The sequence below is a fragment of the Phoxinus phoxinus genome, assembly GCF_949152265.1.
Source record: "Phoxinus phoxinus genome assembly, chromosome: 9".
Taxonomy (NCBI): Eukaryota; Metazoa; Chordata; class Actinopteri; order Cypriniformes; family Leuciscidae; genus Phoxinus; species Phoxinus phoxinus.
In genome coordinates, this window is record NC_136884.1 from 8,336,454 (window position 1) to 8,354,488 (window position 18,035).

The 18,035-nt window shown below is 37.8% G+C and overlaps 1 protein-coding gene across 1 annotated transcript in view; it reads right to left on the reverse strand.

Annotated features, from left to right (window-relative positions):
- Positions 1-259: 259 nt before the first annotated feature.
- Positions 260-18,035, reverse strand: part of arhgef39 (Rho guanine nucleotide exchange factor (GEF) 39) — a 40,593-nt gene continuing 22,817 nt past the window's right edge. The window contains exons 6-12 of the mRNA XM_079623020.1: positions 16,290-16,360; positions 12,850-12,978; positions 9,382-9,611; positions 5,783-5,871; positions 2,709-2,832; positions 2,092-2,207; positions 260-1,897 (exon numbers count right to left, since the gene is read on the reverse strand). Coding sequence (XP_079479146.1) covers positions 1,858-1,897; positions 2,092-2,207; positions 2,709-2,832; positions 5,783-5,871; positions 9,382-9,611; positions 12,850-12,978; positions 16,290-16,360 — 799 coding nt within the window. The 3' untranslated portion in view covers positions 260-1,857. The remainder of the gene's footprint in view (positions 1,898-2,091; positions 2,208-2,708; positions 2,833-5,782; positions 5,872-9,381; positions 9,612-12,849; positions 12,979-16,289; positions 16,361-18,035) is intronic.

Consider the following 18,035-nt stretch of genomic DNA (forward strand, 5'->3'; position numbering starts at 1 on the left):
CATCCATCGATTCATCCATCCATCGATTCATCCATCCCAAAGTTGCAGGGTAACATTTTATTACTACTACTTAAAATTTGAGTGAAATTTCTTTTTTAAATTTACTTATTTGATTAGTGACCTAGAAAGTTTTCATTAATCATATATTTATTATTATTATTATATTTTTATGTATTTATTTAATTATACTAAAATATTTGACTAATCCTAAAAAATAATTTTGAATACATTTTTCTTTATTTATTTTAAGATTTTTTTTCAGACTTTTAAACGATGAATCACAGAATTTCATTGTGGTCTCAGTCTTTTGTAACCCAGTTACAATCCAACAAAAACACAGTGACCATGAATGGTCTTTCTGAATCCTCAAGCCCCTGCCAACAGAATGTAAGGCTGGAGAGAGAGAGAGAGAGAGAGAGAGAAAAAGAGAGAGAGAGCAATCAGCAAAGAATCTGGCATCGGCATCGAGCAAAAGTGAAACGATGAGGAGCAAATTGCGAAAATTGTGCCAAGTATGCAACCGGGTAAATGCCTGGCAGTTTCAGAAATTAGATGTTGTTGCATCAGCCTCTATCGAGTGATACAAAGGCCTGATCTGAAACCGTAAATGGACTCTACCTCATAACCTGCTTAGCGTGCAGTGATGATAAACGCCAAAACGAAGGAGAAAATAGTGCATGAATTTCTTATCCAATATCAGTAATATCATACAAGTCTAAAGAGGGTCAGCTCTACTCAACACAATCTGCATTCTGTGGCCTACTTTATGAAATTACAAAAAAAGAAGTAGTGCACTGCCTCCATGTGGCCAAGTGAACTTTCAGATTTCATATGAGAACTAGAAAAATTTATAATCACTTCACTATTAGAAATTTCTATTACTTTACCATTACCAGGAAATAAGTAAAACAAAACGCTTACATATTTTTGTTTTTCATGACTGTGGGAAACAAGGTAGTAATTATTAACAAAATAGAGTAAAAAAAAGTACTTAACCAATATAGACCTAATATATAACCAAAATATACATGTCTTCTGATAATAACCCTCTACTGACTAACCGACTCTCACAACAGGCTTGACTTTCTCAAAACAAACCATGTGAGACTTGAGCGATCAGCAATATTCCAGAAGAGGGCAGTGTTGACCACATGATCAGTTCACATTGTTGAAGTTGTTAGTTTAATAGAACTTCTGTCAATATTTAGAGCAAATCACTGAGCTTTTATTAATTCACAAGCAAAATATAATATTGAACAGTGTAACAGAGTTCTGTAACAAATAATCTCCTAAATGGATCTGACAGTAAAAGTTTGATTAACACAAGTGTACAAAAAAAAAACTGTATCGATATTTGCATTAAGAAAGGCAGAGTATCATCATAATTAAAGCAATATACAATATATATATATAAAAGCAATTCCCTCTTTGTTCCAGTGTATAACAGATCAAAATCTCATGCAAACCAAAAAGACTTATTGCACCAAATTATCTTAAAATTTTGTAATAAACGGTAATAACATAAAATATATTTGTTTTGCGCTATAATGATATTTTATCAAAGTCTGTGACTGGATAAATATTCTGTTACTATAGTATACATAATGCTTTTGCTTGTTTTTTTTATCATTTTGCCATTATCTGTAAGTATTTCTGCACTGAATTACACTTGGTAAGACATCTCAGTATAAAAATCTTTAAAAAGTGAACAGTAAACATGCTTAAAAGCAATAACCCTGCATTGAACCATATACTTCGGCATTATGGACAAAAATGCAGCAGTACTGTATGTAGTTGATGTGCAATGCATTACATTCACCCTAAATCACCTTCCGTCTGTGGGCAGATCTTTCCTCCTCACAGAATGACACAGCTTGATCCAGAAGACTCCTGTGGTCTGCATTAACAATGCGAGTGTTATTATGCTATTGAAATGTCCATTGCGGGTACATATTTCATATCCACACAACATAAAAAGACTTTTTCTTCAGAGGCAGACTCTGTATTACAAATGTTGGTTAAGATGATAGAGATGGGACAGTGTTGGTTATGTCAGAGTCTGGTAACATGAAACGATGCATTAAAACTTACTTTGCAGCAGGAGTTTCATCGGACTTCAGCCTCTTGGTGGCGCTGTGGCCGCTCTCCCCTGTTGAAGGGATGGACCTGTGACCCTCGCTGTGCATCCTAACCTCTTCATCCAACATCTGGATGAGACGAACCACAAAAGATGAAGTGCATGTAATGTGAATACATATAGAGTACAAAATAAATCAATTATAAAATATAAACATAATTTGAATAAAAAATCATTTTGAAATGAATTTATAGTGACCTAATAGCAATTTTTACTATCAATTTTTAATTATATTATTTATTTGAATATTTTTTTTTTTAAATATTACATATTTTTTATTTACTTAACAACCATTTATTTTTTTCTAATCTTAAAACTTTTTTTCTATCTCCAGATTTTAATTAGATTATGAACAGTCTGAAAATCTGTTATTTAAAATCCAATTTAAACCAGGAAATAGATAGAATGTTTTAGGATCTTAAACAATTTAAATAAAATATATAAAAATATATAAAAAAAAAAAATTAAATTAAAAAAATAATGGTCTCAGACTTTAGGATACCCTTTTTATAATCAAATTACATGGTTAATATTAACAATCAATATAATTCAACACGAAGCAACGACCGACCATGATCCTTTTTATCCCACGTGTTTGTAGTTCTGGAGTGTTCTGACAGTCTGGATCGGATCGGATTGGCTTCCTACACAGCTGGTCTCTCTTGTGCACCACTGTATTCTTTGACTTCAGCTGCCTGAGATGGGAAACAAGACCATCAGTCATCAACTGAACCAGGGCAGGCATTAACATCCGTCATTTAAACAGGAATCAGGAGTATGAAATGACTACATCATTAGCTTCACTTTCATGTCATATCTGATGCTAATTTTGACATTTTAATACAGATGATAAACTCAGACCACTTCTCCGTTCTCCAGACTCCGGCTCTCGTTACTGAGACATGTAGTACGTTTGTACAACTTTTACCATGCATAAAAAAATTAAAAACCTTCCAGCTCATGACTGCGGTTTTGCGATGAAATCCAAAAAGTATTAACTACCTCTTTAAAATTGACGAAGACATGACCATAGCTGTATTTGAATGTGATATTTGTATTCTTAGCAATTTCTGATGTGACCATGTGTAATTTTGTGACCCCCCAAAATAAATTAGATATATAGATAGATAGATAGATAGATAGATAGATAGATAGATAGATAGATAGATAGAAAAAAACAAAAAATTCCTACATTGTGGGTCTAAAATTACAGAATAATCTGTATATAGCACTACTTGTTTTGTCAATAAAATACATTTAAATGATTATTTAGACGCACATATTGGTCATTTTTTTGGAATTTTAGGGTTAAGAAAGTACCATAAAAATGTGTGAAACAAAGAAAGATAAAGTAAAAAGTAAAAACGATCTTGTTCATATTACAATATCTATAAATTATATATATTATAACTAATAATAATAAAGATGCATTTTCACTAGGTCTCAAACTTTCTTTTATGAATAATATCAAATATTCGGATAAAGATAATTTAAAAATGTTCTTTAAAATAAAAAATAAAAATCACACATTGATCATATAATTAGACTTGAGGACCCACTTTACATAATCTTTTCCGAATCAATAATATACTTCAAAATACATTTTAATTATACTTTACACCCACATATGCATTTTACAGTTAAGAAAGTGACACAAAAATGTGTGAAATGGGGGGAAAAGTGACTAAAATCAGAAGCAGGAGAACTCAAAATGTTAAAATACATTGATCAATTCCTTTTGATCCAACACAGGAGACACCGTGTCTATAGCAAGCAGAGGATATTTGTGTGTGCTTTTTTTCTGGTGACATGAAAGGGAAGTATGTGGTTTGCACTGGAGTACAGGAGACGTCTATCTGACCATAAAGTCCAGCGGATCTGCCTCGATGAGAGACGCTCAGTTTTGTCATAAGGCTCCAGCCACCTTCACCTCATGTCATCGAAACCATCGATTGGCCAACTGATTGAGTCCCTTGGCCAACAACTAGCAGTGTGTGTGGGTGAAGCTTAAACCATGTTAATTATATATAACAATATGTTTACTACAATTAAAACCACTCTGATGGAAGATGTATTACACTTTTCCTGGCTTATTTGCACTCTGAATTAGTGATATGTTGATTTCTGTCCATACTTCTGTGCAAAGGAAATTGGAGGGAATGATGTGCTCTTAAGTTTCGGATCGTTTTAAGGGCCTCGATATGTTTGTGGTCTTGCTCCGAGTCAATAGTCAGTGGCATTAAGATTACTGGTATGCAACAACTGAAAATAAGCACAAGGATTGTATTTCCCAACCACAAGCAATAGCAATAACATAATGCCGTATCAATAGTGGGAATCTGATAGCGTTTCGTGAAAGGAAACGATTACATTTGCATTACAGATAATCATGGAGGGGAACGAATACAGAATCAGAAAGGCAACTGTAAGTCACGTGACACGGATCGGTGACATGGCTTGTGTCAAATGTGAATGTAATTAAAAAAGGAGGTACTAAAGAGTAATGGATCCTAAATTCTAAAGGGGTCAAATAATGATACATTTTAATTAACCTTTTGAACTACAATAAAACTCAATTAAACATATTGAAACTTTCAAAAGTCAAAAAGAGCATTTATTGAAAATAAAATATTAAAATGACTTATTTCAATAATGACTTTCAGTTTCAAGCCTTGTGTAGCACCTACTGCTCTGCATATCCAGCAACTCAAGCTAATATTTTTAAAGATCCCTGTTAAAAAAAAAAAAACTTATAACTGTAACAGTTTTTGTGACATATTTCAGGTTTGTGAATAATTTTTTAATAAACTTTTAAAAAAGTTTATTGGATCTGTGAGGACGTCATAAATAAGTGCAGCAAAGCATTACAAAAAAAATAATGACCCGCTTAATAATACAGGTCAGAGAGAAGATGGAAAATGGTTATGAAAACAAACTATGTTTTAGTAATTGGACCTAAAGGGGAGAAAATTTTGGTCAAAGTATTTATACGGATCAAATATCTGTCACTTGTAAATAAAGTTATTACAATTATTACAAAAATGTTTTCGTATATTTTTTCAATGTTTAAGTTTCTTTGCAAAAATGAACAATCATCATAATAATAATTCTGGTTGATGTTATAAAATAAAAAAAAACATTTACTGGATCCACATTGGTTGTACAAGTAGGACAGTGACTGGCCCATCTTTCATTTTTCATACCAATCACCTCTGACCTCAGCCACTACAACCTGTCCAGCCCGGGCTCTAATTGTGCTCCCCTGGGCCTGTAGGTTTGGCGGGCCACACGCGAGGAGCTCCCCACTCTGAAGATGGCATGAGGTGACAGTTTGTCCATCCCAATCACTCAGACAGAGTGCTAAACTAATTAGCTTAGCTTTGAGACTTGAGAGTTGGGACTGTCCCCCTGTGAGGAGCTCGCCCCATGCCAACTCTCGCCCTGCCCTGTGAGAGTAAAGGGCACTGATGTTATGCTAACACTGAGTACAGTGTAAAGGGCTGGTGATTATGAGCTGTGTCGGTCCTTTAACTTCAAAACCTGGGTGGAGTGATACAGTGGACAGAGATTTGGAATTGTAACCTAGATAGTTTCGTTTTTAAGGGGGTGAATTTTTAGCATCCTTGTGTGGACAGACACACTCACCCAATAGCCATGCAGAGACTACGGTACCAATCATTTATGTCCCCCTGATCATCGGACATTAGGAGCAGTTTGGCCCTGGCGAAGGTCAACTAGAAGAAAGGAAACAGAGAAAACATTCAGATTCAGAGGAAGAGACTGATAGTTTATGCATGAGGACAACTGGTGATGGACACTGAAAAGAAAAATATGTAGACATTTTGGTGGTAAATTTAAGAGGTCTACTGATCAAACATTTGTTCTTAGGCATAGGGTCAATGCTCATATCAGTTACTTATACAGAAATGCATTAAAACTGATTGATTCAATTGACTAATATATTAAAATGCAAAAGTTAATATATTTTTTATTTAGCAGACTTTTTTAGTAAATAATGATTCGAATGTGCTCACATTTATTTTAGGTATGGAGAATATTACTTCACTGAATCGTTCATATGAAACTTTTCTTGAAGATGGTGTAAGCGTTTTACAAAAGCATATGAAACCAACATGTTGTGCGCATAATTACATTGGATCACTAGAGGGCGTCCATGAACTAGCTTGTTGACATTGCCACCAGTGTTTACATTGACCACAGTCTCGAAATCTCAACCGTTTGTGATCTTATGATTCTAGTACTGACTTTACAGTTCTTCCTACATATAGCCTGCAGAAGTAGAGGAGGTACAGCAACAATTAAGCATTTTCACGACTTAACTGTCCTTGAGATGAATTTTAAGACACTAAGCGAGTCAAAACGCACAGCACTAAGAGTGAGACCATTTAATCCACCTCACAGAACATTCAAAAGCATTGTCAATAACATTTAAGTCGAAAATTGGGTATCAATCTGATGCAAAATAGGTCATCAGGCACGGAAACGAGATGCAGAGGAAGCGACACGTTCTCCACTCGAGCCCAAAGATGCACAGATGTGCCAGTTGATGCTCTCAGCTGCTAATTTGGCACAATCTGCACTTCGAGGACAAGTTTTCTGAGCTCGGCCCACGTTCTCCGCCTCCCGTCAGATGGCTCATCCTTGAGTCAACAGCAATTACCATCACTCATCCGCACTGAGGAGACTTTACTGCTAGATTACACATGTCAAACAAGACAACGGGAACCATCCAACCCCAAACAAAGGCAGAGGCTTTATCCTCGGAATAATTACAATGGGGACCCATTAGAGTGGATTATAATTGGGGCCTTGAAAATATTAAATGACCTTTCACATTTACCTGAGGCCGGCGAAGTGGAGAAAATGGCAGCAGTTACCGACAGCATATCAATAATCAGGCCTAATCTTTATTACGGCTGGGAACGGAATCGTAATGATGAGCAGAGCCAGGTCTTTAATGGACACCTGGTAAAAAGTAATGACGTTCCGGTTGTATTTTAAGGAGGCGGGGGGCTGGCGCGCTTGTTTCTCATTAGGTATTAAACAGATTAAGATTTCAAATGTACCATCATCAAAAGTATTATCTAATTACCGAGTTCAGTGAGCGAGGCAAAGCGAAGCGCCATATTAGGGGTCCGCCGCATGGGGGGACGGGTGGCCTGATTTATGCACAAATAGATTCCACTTCTATTGCGATGCGGTAATTAGGGATTTGTCAGGAAATCTGACCCTCTTAGGTAGAAATTACTTTGTATAATACGAACGGCGGAGCACGGAGCCTCTTCGACGCACATAATTTCACTTGATTATTTATACATCAAAGGGAATCGGTCATGGATGCAAAATAATATTCAAGGAGGTGGAGGAAGAAAGACGGGGAGCCGTGAGAGGAAGATGGAGAGACGAAAAGGGAGGGGGACGTGAAGATGGGAAATGCGAGAGAAAGAGAAAAGGAGGGAAGAAATTATCCGTATACAAACACTCTCTCATCTAGACAAATGGATAGGGGAGAGAGAGCCAAAATTTTCATAGCACATTTTCCTCTACTACTACTACTTTCAAACTTTGCATATAGATTGCCATGGCATTTCCAGCTGTCAAATTTAATTTTGCTTTAATTCTTCACGGCCCGGCTGGGGAGGGGCCAGAGAGTGCTGACAGCCTCTTTCCCCTTCGGTTCCAGGTGGGAGGCGGGTGGAACTGGGATCAATAATGTGTCCTTATGAGAAATTACACCTAATGCTATTGAGTATGCATTTGAGGCCTCTGTGGGATAACAGGCTAATGAAATGCCATTTCTTGCCATTAGATAATATGCAGCCACGGCCGCAGGAGAGGAGAGAAGAGAAGTGTGGAGCACTGACAGGGTTTCAGGAAGACGCATTCAGCGGCCGAGCGGAAGAGATGGATCTGTGATCTAATCTGATGGAGTGATGCGAGCGCCTTCCCACAGTTCTTCAGGGCGGGTGGCTCAGAAGATCCTTTTTATGTCTATTCCACGCGCAAAAAAACATAACTGTGACAAGATAGCGTACTACATCTGGGTCCACTGGCGGACCAGTGGGTCCCCCCTTAATTCTGACAAAACATTGCTAAACGTCAAGAGGCCAAATTGCCCAAAAACCTTTCATACTATATCTTTATGTTGCATTTATGTAGTTAATGAGTAGATGTATTATACATTTACAGTGTGTATATTAGTTAGTTCTCAGATTTATGGTATTTTATAACCAAAATGAATAAACAAAATCCTTAAGGAACATCCACTTGTGTACTGTATGTTGATGGGTTTAGGCACTTAAACTAAACCGTGTTGAATAAATGCCTTTGTGGTGTGCGGTACATTCGTCTGAATGTTTCATGAGAGTGCGGAGATCGCTTAGACATAATTTGTCACGCAGCGGCAGCACAGAGACCTGGAAAGAGATCAAGCCATGTGGAGACATTAAAACTTGAAGCCTTATGAGGAACTCGAGTAATTAGTGCAAGAAGAAGAATGATAAATTGATCATTTTTGCTAACTTGCAGATCAAGTCGTTCTGAGAACAATTGTGTGGGGAGGGACATACGGTTCAAATATATTTGATGGATCTGAAGAGTGCCTATGAGGAATTTTAATGGATAAAAGTGTGTAATAGTCCTCAGATTTTCCCCAAAGAAAAAAAAGAGGTTGGGGTTGTAACGAGGCATTGATCTGCCAATGAAAATTTAATGCATCGATTACAGAATCTAAAAATCAATTATCATTTCTACAATAATACCCAATGTACTGTGCATTCGTTCATTTTCAGTTCACCCAAATCCCCAGTTTACATCTGGTATGGACACATTCAATGAAGCAGGAGATAAAATATACAATTTGTGTTCTAAAGGTGAAGTGTGTACTTTTTTTAAATATATGCTAAAATACTTTATCCTATCCACTGATATGAAGAGACAACCATAAGTGAGCCAACAGTTGGGTGATTTCCCAGAAAAAAGTCACAAGATTAATTTCACAACATTACATCAACATTGGCTCAACCAATGATGTGAGTTAGGGTGGGGCTGTTTGTCCAATGGTCAACCATCTTTAGTTTTGTGATTACATTTAAGAATATCTTATCATACCAAAATATGTGAACTGAATCATGACCAAGATAATTACAATTCAGTTGGAATTAGTGAAGAATTCAATCATATTAAACAACATCTGTAATATATTGCAAACTGTTTCAACTTACACTTATAAGGCCTCCCTGGCTCTTGGTGTGTCCGAAGACTTTGTCCACTGTGCACTCCTTCAACGGGTAGACTTGCTGACAAACAAACTTATCCCCGTGGGTAGGATGTATGGGACTGCATGGTTTGGCCTGGAGCAGGATGTCAGAGAACAGGTAAAACATCTTGGGCTTTGCCTCCGTGCCTTTAGTGGGCACTGTCTTAAGCCAGCCTTCCCGAATGTACCACCTCCCTACAATGAGAAGAGATAACAGAGAAATGGATGAAGGACTTACCTATTGTTTACCTAAAAAGTCAATTTTAAGCAGAAAATAAAGAAGCATGAGATTTACATGACTTGAGACGGAAAAGACACAACCAATCTCCCTTTTCAGTGATTGGCACTTGCATGATGGAAACTAAATTAGATGCTGACATTTGGATAGATAAGATGAAATTTCATTCCTGCTACTGATTCCTTAATTGCCCCAGTGAACCTTGTGATTGCCGCTCCGGCGATAGCAAGAGCGCGGAGCTCAAAATGGATGCTCTGAGCGACAGACAAGCACTCTATGATTACCAGATGGGTCAAGTAGGGGTCAAACCTCTTTTTAAAAATGCCACAGGTTTAATATGAGGCAACAACCAGGATATATCCTGTGATACTCTCAGGCGACATGTGCAGATTGGATTTAATGGTTTCTTTGGCTTCTTTAAATTGGATACATGCATTTACATGGCCAAGCTCTATCTGGATTACGCAGGATAGTAATGCCTGATGTGTTCAGTTACACATACACAATGCTAACAAGTGTACAAACACAATTACAAGACAGCCAGTGCCAAAAACATCAAGTTGTCCGTGGGTAAAATGGTAAAGGACTCTGCTTCTGTTTAATGTCAATCTGTTCGCCTCATCCTCACATTCCCATCCCTGGTTTGGACTGACATATCCAAGGAAGGCTTCATCGGCTCAGTTCAAAGAGCAGGAACTTGGAGATCCCCCTCTTCATGTTGAACGCTTTCAACTTTCCCTGTCAAAGTGCACCTCTGCCCAGCTACAAAGGACCTAGTGGTTTGCAGGGTGCTAAAGGTTGCACTACAAAGCGTCAGGGGTACTCCTGATGTGACCAAGCCAAAGACCCAGAGACATAAAAGCATAGCTGGATTTGAAAGTGATGGAATGGCAAGTCAGATCATTGTTAATTTTGAGAAGGCTTTGTTGGATAGGTTAACCTTTTATGTCAGTTAAAAAGAGGATTCAGGTGTTCATCTACAGTATTCAAAGTCCAGGAGCCCTCTTCAAAAAAGTTTTGTTCAGATTCGGGTTACACAATTGTATGAAGAATTGTGACTTTAAGGCCTGAAACATACTCATTGTAGGTACATGAATGCAGCACTTCTACCAACACAGGCTCCACAATCACACATTGTCGGTTTCATTGCCGCAAGCAGGGGTAAACTATCTTTTATGGTTATGGTTCATTCACCATAATTAAGAGATGTAAAATCTGAACATTGTAATTGCAAGCTGTATGTTCCATGTGGGCCCTCTTTCCAAGTTGGAATCTCATAATTACAGTAATTCCAAAATGGTCTGAATTGCACAATTAGTTTTCTCTTTTAATTCAACAACTGTCATGGTGGATCAACATAAGTTACCTAAACAATAACACATCTGGATTAAAATATCTGGCACAGATATCTGAGGCTATGTTCAGACTGCAAGCAATTTGGATTTCTTTTCAGGTAGACTGTCCACACTATTAATGGCAAGTGAAATAAGATTTGTGTGTCCGGACATAACCAACCTATCTGATTGGGTTGCTTTGGACATGACAAGGCTTTCAAAACAGATGCATGAAAAATGGAGGTCTCCATCATCTCGCTCTCCAAATAAACGTTGAGTCGTGGTGCAGAAATTCTCCGTTGCACAAGAAAAACTCAGTGAGGAGACATGTACAGATATATGAATGTATGAAGTAATACTTCTGGCATTTACTTCAATGGTTTTGACCGTTGAAACAGTCATGCAAAAGACTATTTGAAATCTGATTTGAGTAGCCAGAGCGTCCAGACTGCTGTAAAAATCGGACTGGAATCGCATTTCAAACCACCTCCAAATGTCAGATTTCATGTGTTTTTTTTCTTTCCAGACTTTCAAAAACCCATCTGGATAAAATCTGGATATGCAAAAAAAAACTTTTTTGCAGGCAGTCTGAATATTGCCCGAATGCCCCTTTTCAGTAGCTAAGATTATCGCTACCAGAGTGAAGAGTGTACAACTGGACAGTTGTTTACAATCCATTGGCCAAGCATTTGCATTGTCATACTTGCTTAGTTTGTTTCTGCTATAAAACGTTTGCACTTAATGGACCTAGAAAAAAAAAAATGCAGTTACATCCAAAGGGTATGGAATGGTCTCATCTTTCACTCTTCGTCTTTCTCTGTAGGCCTGAGTTTCGGCTTGAACTTCGGAAAGCTGTGGTGGTGGCGGCAACGTCCTGCTGAGGACTCCAAGGAAACAGACAGACTGTCTGCCGTATCAATGTCCCATTGATTCAAGCTTTGCGTCTGAGAATTACACTGCCCTTATCTCCAAGCCAGCCATTTAATATTGTTCAGGGGCTCCGAAGCCTCTCATCTGTCAAGCATCACTTTCGTTAGGGCACATCTGAGGAAACGGAGGGGTTGGGTGAGATAAGCTGGGATGGCTTGGTTCGGTTCGGCCTTCTGAAGTCAGAAAAAGTGCAAGTGGAAGAAAAGAATCCTTATTGGACAAGAGAAAGGACCTCGGTAGAATTCTAGAGTCCTGGAAAAACAGGATGAGAGGTTTTTTACACTCTTCCTACATCCGGCGCTGTGTGAAATGAGCCCAGTGCTCGTTGGGTATTCATCGCCAGCCTCCCAACCACCTTTGTACACACACACACACACATACACACACACACACTCTCTCTCTCACTCCCTTTCTCCCAGCTTCCTTTTTATCTACCGGCCCACAAGATGAGGAGAGGCGCTAATTGGTCCTGGGGGAGATTGGCAGGCCAAGGCATTCACGACAAGGCCCTCTCTGTCTTTTTCTCTCTCTCTCTTTCTCCCTTCCTTCTCCATCTCCTTCTCTTTTGTTTCACATGTGGGCATTCTCCCTTGGGATAAATAAGAAGGAAGAAAGGACCTCCACTCCACAAGTAGCACAAGAGAAGAAAGATGGAAAGAACTGACTTAAGGCACACTTCCCCTCCATTACCAATTAGCGGCAAGAACTTGTCGATAAATTCAGTTAATTCTCTCGTCGGAGACTACGATTGTGCCGGGCGAAAACAAAACCGCCCGCTATCGCCTCTATTGATTATGGGCAAACAGCTGGGTCTCTTTTAAACAAGACTACTTTTCCACACTCTTCCACCTGACCTCCTTCATCGGCTTAACTCTCTGGCTCTCCACGGTTCTCTGGAAGATGAAAAGAATGGAAGATCACAGACACTAACCTGGAGTCAGGATTCTGGTCTTTCGGCCCTTGAGCTGTTTCTGGACTCTGCGCAGCTGCAGGTGGTTCTCATGGCTGCGAGCGTTGTCCTGGATCCGCTGGGCGACCTCTGAGACGACCTTCACTGCCTCTGCAGAAAGAGGGCACACAGCATGAAACAGTGGAAGGGACTGAATGGACATAACCAAACTCCAACAGCACAACAAACTATACAACACAAAAATGTGTCTTTATGCCAAGCACACAGTACAAGACTGAAGCTTGTCACACTGCATACATTTAAAGACATAGTTTAAAGTTTTCGGTCATGTTGGTGAACATTTTACATGACTAATCACAGATTAGGTGCCTCAATTATTAGATAACTCATATTCTCAAAAAACAACACGGTGGAAGGGCTTGCAGCCATTCTGATGAAAAAAATTGAAAACATCTATTTTGCAATAGATTACTCTCCTATTTCACTTACTTGGTGCTAACTTATTAGCTGTTGCATGTTGCAGCTCTCACGCTATCCGGTGACTTCAAACCACAACTTAAAACTTCAGTCTTGTGTTATGTGGTATTACTTCTAGTGTACGTTTACAGATGCATTACGGACTCCACATGTTCAAATGCATAATTTTATGTTTATCCTAATGGCATGCATAAAATGCAATAGGGATGCACCGATATGAACATTTTGGCCGATACCGATAACCAATAATTCTTTGTATTTGAAAGCCGATAACCGATATATTGGCCGATAAATCTAAATCCAAATTTTTATAAAATACAAAAACAAAAGTTTCACCATTAAATCGGTGTCAATTAGCACACAATTATATTAATGTTTTCATTATAATTTTATGTAGCCTATATGACAGAAATGTTGCATTTAACTGTATTTTCCTTTTTGATTCCAATCATATTTCAAGTCATTTAAAACCATGGTGAAGAGTGCGCAACTGAAGGAAATAATCCATTATTTATCGACTTTAATACATATCAGGCAAACTTTCTTATTGCGCTGATAACGATAACATTAAGAAATGAACATATATCGATACAGATACCGATATGGTGGCCGATATATTGTGCATCCCTATGATGCAAATTTATGAATTATTGTAAACAACAATATATGCAACAATAAACCTTTTTTGCAATACTTTATTTGAGAATGTTAAATAATTTATTAACATAACATCTGTGGAATTTAAAATGGTTTCACAAAATAATTATGAAGTGCACATAGTTCACGAGCCTGACCTATTTATGCAATTTTGAACTTATTAGGAGCATCATACAAGTAATCTAACAGCATGACACTAATAAGTGCAAACCCATAGGCGTTCATGCATTATGCAGATTCCATTATTGCATATGATAATAACAAGTTTGTTTTTGGCCTCCACACAATGTTTGGTTTCACCATTAACCCCTGGAGAAAGATGAGGGTATATTAACACATCCAAACAGCACTGATTAGGGTAAGACCTTGCCATAGGATGTTAAGCTGGCCATAAAAAGCACAAGGACTACATATTTCATCTGGAACTTTTTGTATTCTTGTCTGTCTGATAAACATGGCTTCTGTATAAAACAGATTTCTGCGGTTCATTGGTTTATTGGAAGCAAGCTGTGCAACATAAAAGCATCAAAACGTGATCTAAATAATGTAGAGTGAACTCGTTTTCAGAGTTTAAAACCGTACTTTTTTGGTTTGCGACTGAAAACATTTTGCCAGTTACCATGCCTGGAATTCATTAACTAATGTAGACATCATCAACTCATTAAGAAGAAAAAAGAAACAAACAAGCAGATGGATACTAATTTTAAATCCAGCTTTGGTCTTATTGACTCTAACAATTCAGACAATGAACAGAGCGCTCGGGGCGTTTGCCTCATAGTAAAATAATCACAGCCTAATTGAGTTGCTTATCTTTAGAACAATTACAAGCAAAACCAAACAAAGTGACTGTTTAGAGATGACTGGGCCCCTCTCTGTATGTCTCTCAGTCCTTCCCTTTTAAGAAAACCATCTCTGTAATTGTGTTTCAACAGAGCTACGGCTGATGCATTATTAATACTTTCTCATTCCACATTCTACGAATACTTTCTCTCTGTCTTTTCATTTCAGACATTCAGTATGTTTAAACAGAACTTGGTCCGAGGAGTTCTCGAGCAGTAACTTTTATTAATTAACCTTTGACAGGCTCCGCGGAAAAGTTCAGGATACTTGGCTGTAGGGAAATGCAGAAGATGGCGTACCAACACGCACACGATCGACGAACGCCACAATTATAATAATTAAAAACAGTGGCGCATCATAGCGTATGTGTGAGCATGTGTGATGAGAAAAATAAAAAGAGGAGAAAACAGGAAATCATAAAAATAAAAAAGAATCAGCGCGCAAAAAGAAAAACAACAACAAAGCCTCTTGTGAGTTTCACAGCTAGTTTGCTTAATCAGATACAATATAATTTGTCTGGGGTTGTTTTTAAATAATTCCCTTTACAATATGCCTAGGCTGATTGAGAAAACTTTTTTCTATTGCTCTCTCTCTCGCTTCCCCCCCCCCCCGCCAAAAAAGAGCTAGTGAGCTTAAAAAGCAGCTCTAATGAGAAGAGGAAGAGGCAATGGAGGGGCAAATCTAGATATGTACCTTCATCTTAGAATCACGGGCTGTTTTAATTTGTAAGCAAAAGCAGCAAGCAACCAATGAGATTTTAATTGATACACATAAATAATTCCTTGTGTACACTGGCTCTTAAGTCGGATTTGCTGTTTATTTGCCGATAGAAATGAGTCATTATCGGGGCTTCTGTTGATGCCAGAGATTTTATTTATTTATATTTTGCATGGTTGATATCCTCTGATCTGGTCCCTATTAATTATGTCAAAATCCACATTGAGAATTTAGACTCACGTTAAGCTTTGCTGTACTTTCATCCTCCGAGAGCAAAGCCACCCGGTGACAATAACAACACGTGAGCGCTACAACAGGGGCCCAGAGTTGTTCTTTGTCACCCTAACAAAGACAAGGGAGGCTGTCTTTTCGGCTGCCAGCTTAAAAAACTTTTTTTTTTCCCTTTAAGACGCAGGTTTGTTTTGGCACCGTATGAAACGATTTCAGCATTTGCACCTTCTTCAACAGGCCATGGTATCCTCCGCAATGCTTATCTCCGCAAAGCACCTCATCATCACAAACATGTTGAGTGATCTCTTTTTAGGTTGCTCTGTAAGTGACAAACTAGAGTGGAAAGCAAATTTGACAAGCATAACAAGTGTGACTTTGGGTGAATGTGATTCCGCAGCTTGATACAGATCCTGACAATAAACAGATAATGAAAAAGAAAAAAAAAATCTAGACAGGCTAAACCCATCAACATTTTTGTCACAGAGCGCTAACAGGATAAGAGAGTGTTTGTCGAATTGCGAGACGGCGGTGCCTCTTACTTGAAAGCTGCTGAAACTCCGGGTTGTCTGGACCGGTGTTCTCTGTCAAGTCCCTCAAGAAATGCTTGTACCTAAAAAAGCAACAAATAAACAAAACACGGCACAGGCTTATTGCAACGTTTCTATAAATATACCCTTAAAGCGCGCGAGAGAACCGATCTCGGCGTGTCAGGGTAAGGAGGTCGGACAAGCGCTGTCATCGTAAGACGACATTACTCGCATTAAGACGCGTTTAGGAAAAAAGGCTTTTCTTTTTGAGAAGGAATAAAGAGCCATTCAGTCAACAAAATTACACTAATGTGCCGTATTTCTGCTTCCTCAGACAATGCGGCGGAACTGATTTTGTGCTATTTTAGCGGCACAAAAGGATGAGGAAAGGATTTGAGGGAGGGTGCAAAAATAGAGACTGAAAAACAGAAAGTGAAAATGCGTTTCCATCCATCCGGTTCACACAAACAAGTGCACGGGGTCAAACTGCACATTCCACTCTGTTCAGAAAGAAAAAAATGAAATATTGATTATTGTGCTATCGTCCACTGATGACACAAAAAGGTTATAAATGGCTGGGCAAAAATCAAGGGCCCCATTAAGGAAATGACCCCCCTATCGCAAGGTGAGGGCCAAATTGAGAGGGGAGTAAATTTGGTGGTAATTCATTTGGCTGTTTCAGGGATGGAGATAAAGATAGAGCGAGTCTTAATGCTAGAGATTACAGTTCACTTAAGCAGAACTCCAGCGACTAGAGACATCAAAGGCCTCTTTCAAATGAGAAGGCTCTCAGAAAAAGTTCGACTCTGTGGTATCGTCACAATTGGGAATACGATTCTCTGCAGTTTTCTGTACTTTGATTGCAGTGGAACTTGAAAACTTTTGGAGGGAGCGCATTAGCATTACACAGGTGTATGCAGGCAATTAATGTAGCAATCAAATATGCATTTCGGCAAATACCATGAAACTAAATATCATACGCAGTCATTAACTGTAATGAGAACGACTTCTTATTTAGTGCTAGAAGCTTGATCGACTGTATTCAAATAACAATACATCCAAAAAAGGAAATGGATATGAGATGATAAAAGTCAATGTGAAACTGTTCATGACCCATTTTACTTCTGTAATGTGATATTAAAATTAAACGAATATATTAAGTGAAATAAATGATAATTAAAATTCTGGCTAAAACACAGTCAATGATTATTTTCATGTTATGGACTGATATTAACATTCTATACTATATATCAAAATAAATAAATCAATAAATGCAATACAAAACACTAGAAATAATTATAATATAGTATATTATGATTATATTTATAATTTAAATTCTAAAATTTTAAATGAAATAAATGTAGGCATCACATCGTTATGTACAATGATTAATTGATATAAATGTTGATAGATACAATAAAAATGTGGATGATTTTTATGTATATATAAATAAATAAATAATCACCTGTTTTCAACTAGGATAAAAAAGTATGGCAGAACTATTATCTTCTTTCTAGGGAATTGATAGTATCATGAAAAATGGGTTATTGGATTATCCAATGGCTCATGTGGCGATGTCACTGAAAAAGGAAGGCCAAGACTTTCAATTTTGATACAATATTACTTCAACCGAAAATTGTTTACAACAAGACTGATTTGACACTTTAAAAATACAGTTCGGTGCTCACAAAACATTCTCAACATTTCTGGCACCACCATTTCCACTTCACGTCCAACATTTTAGATGTTGTCAGATAA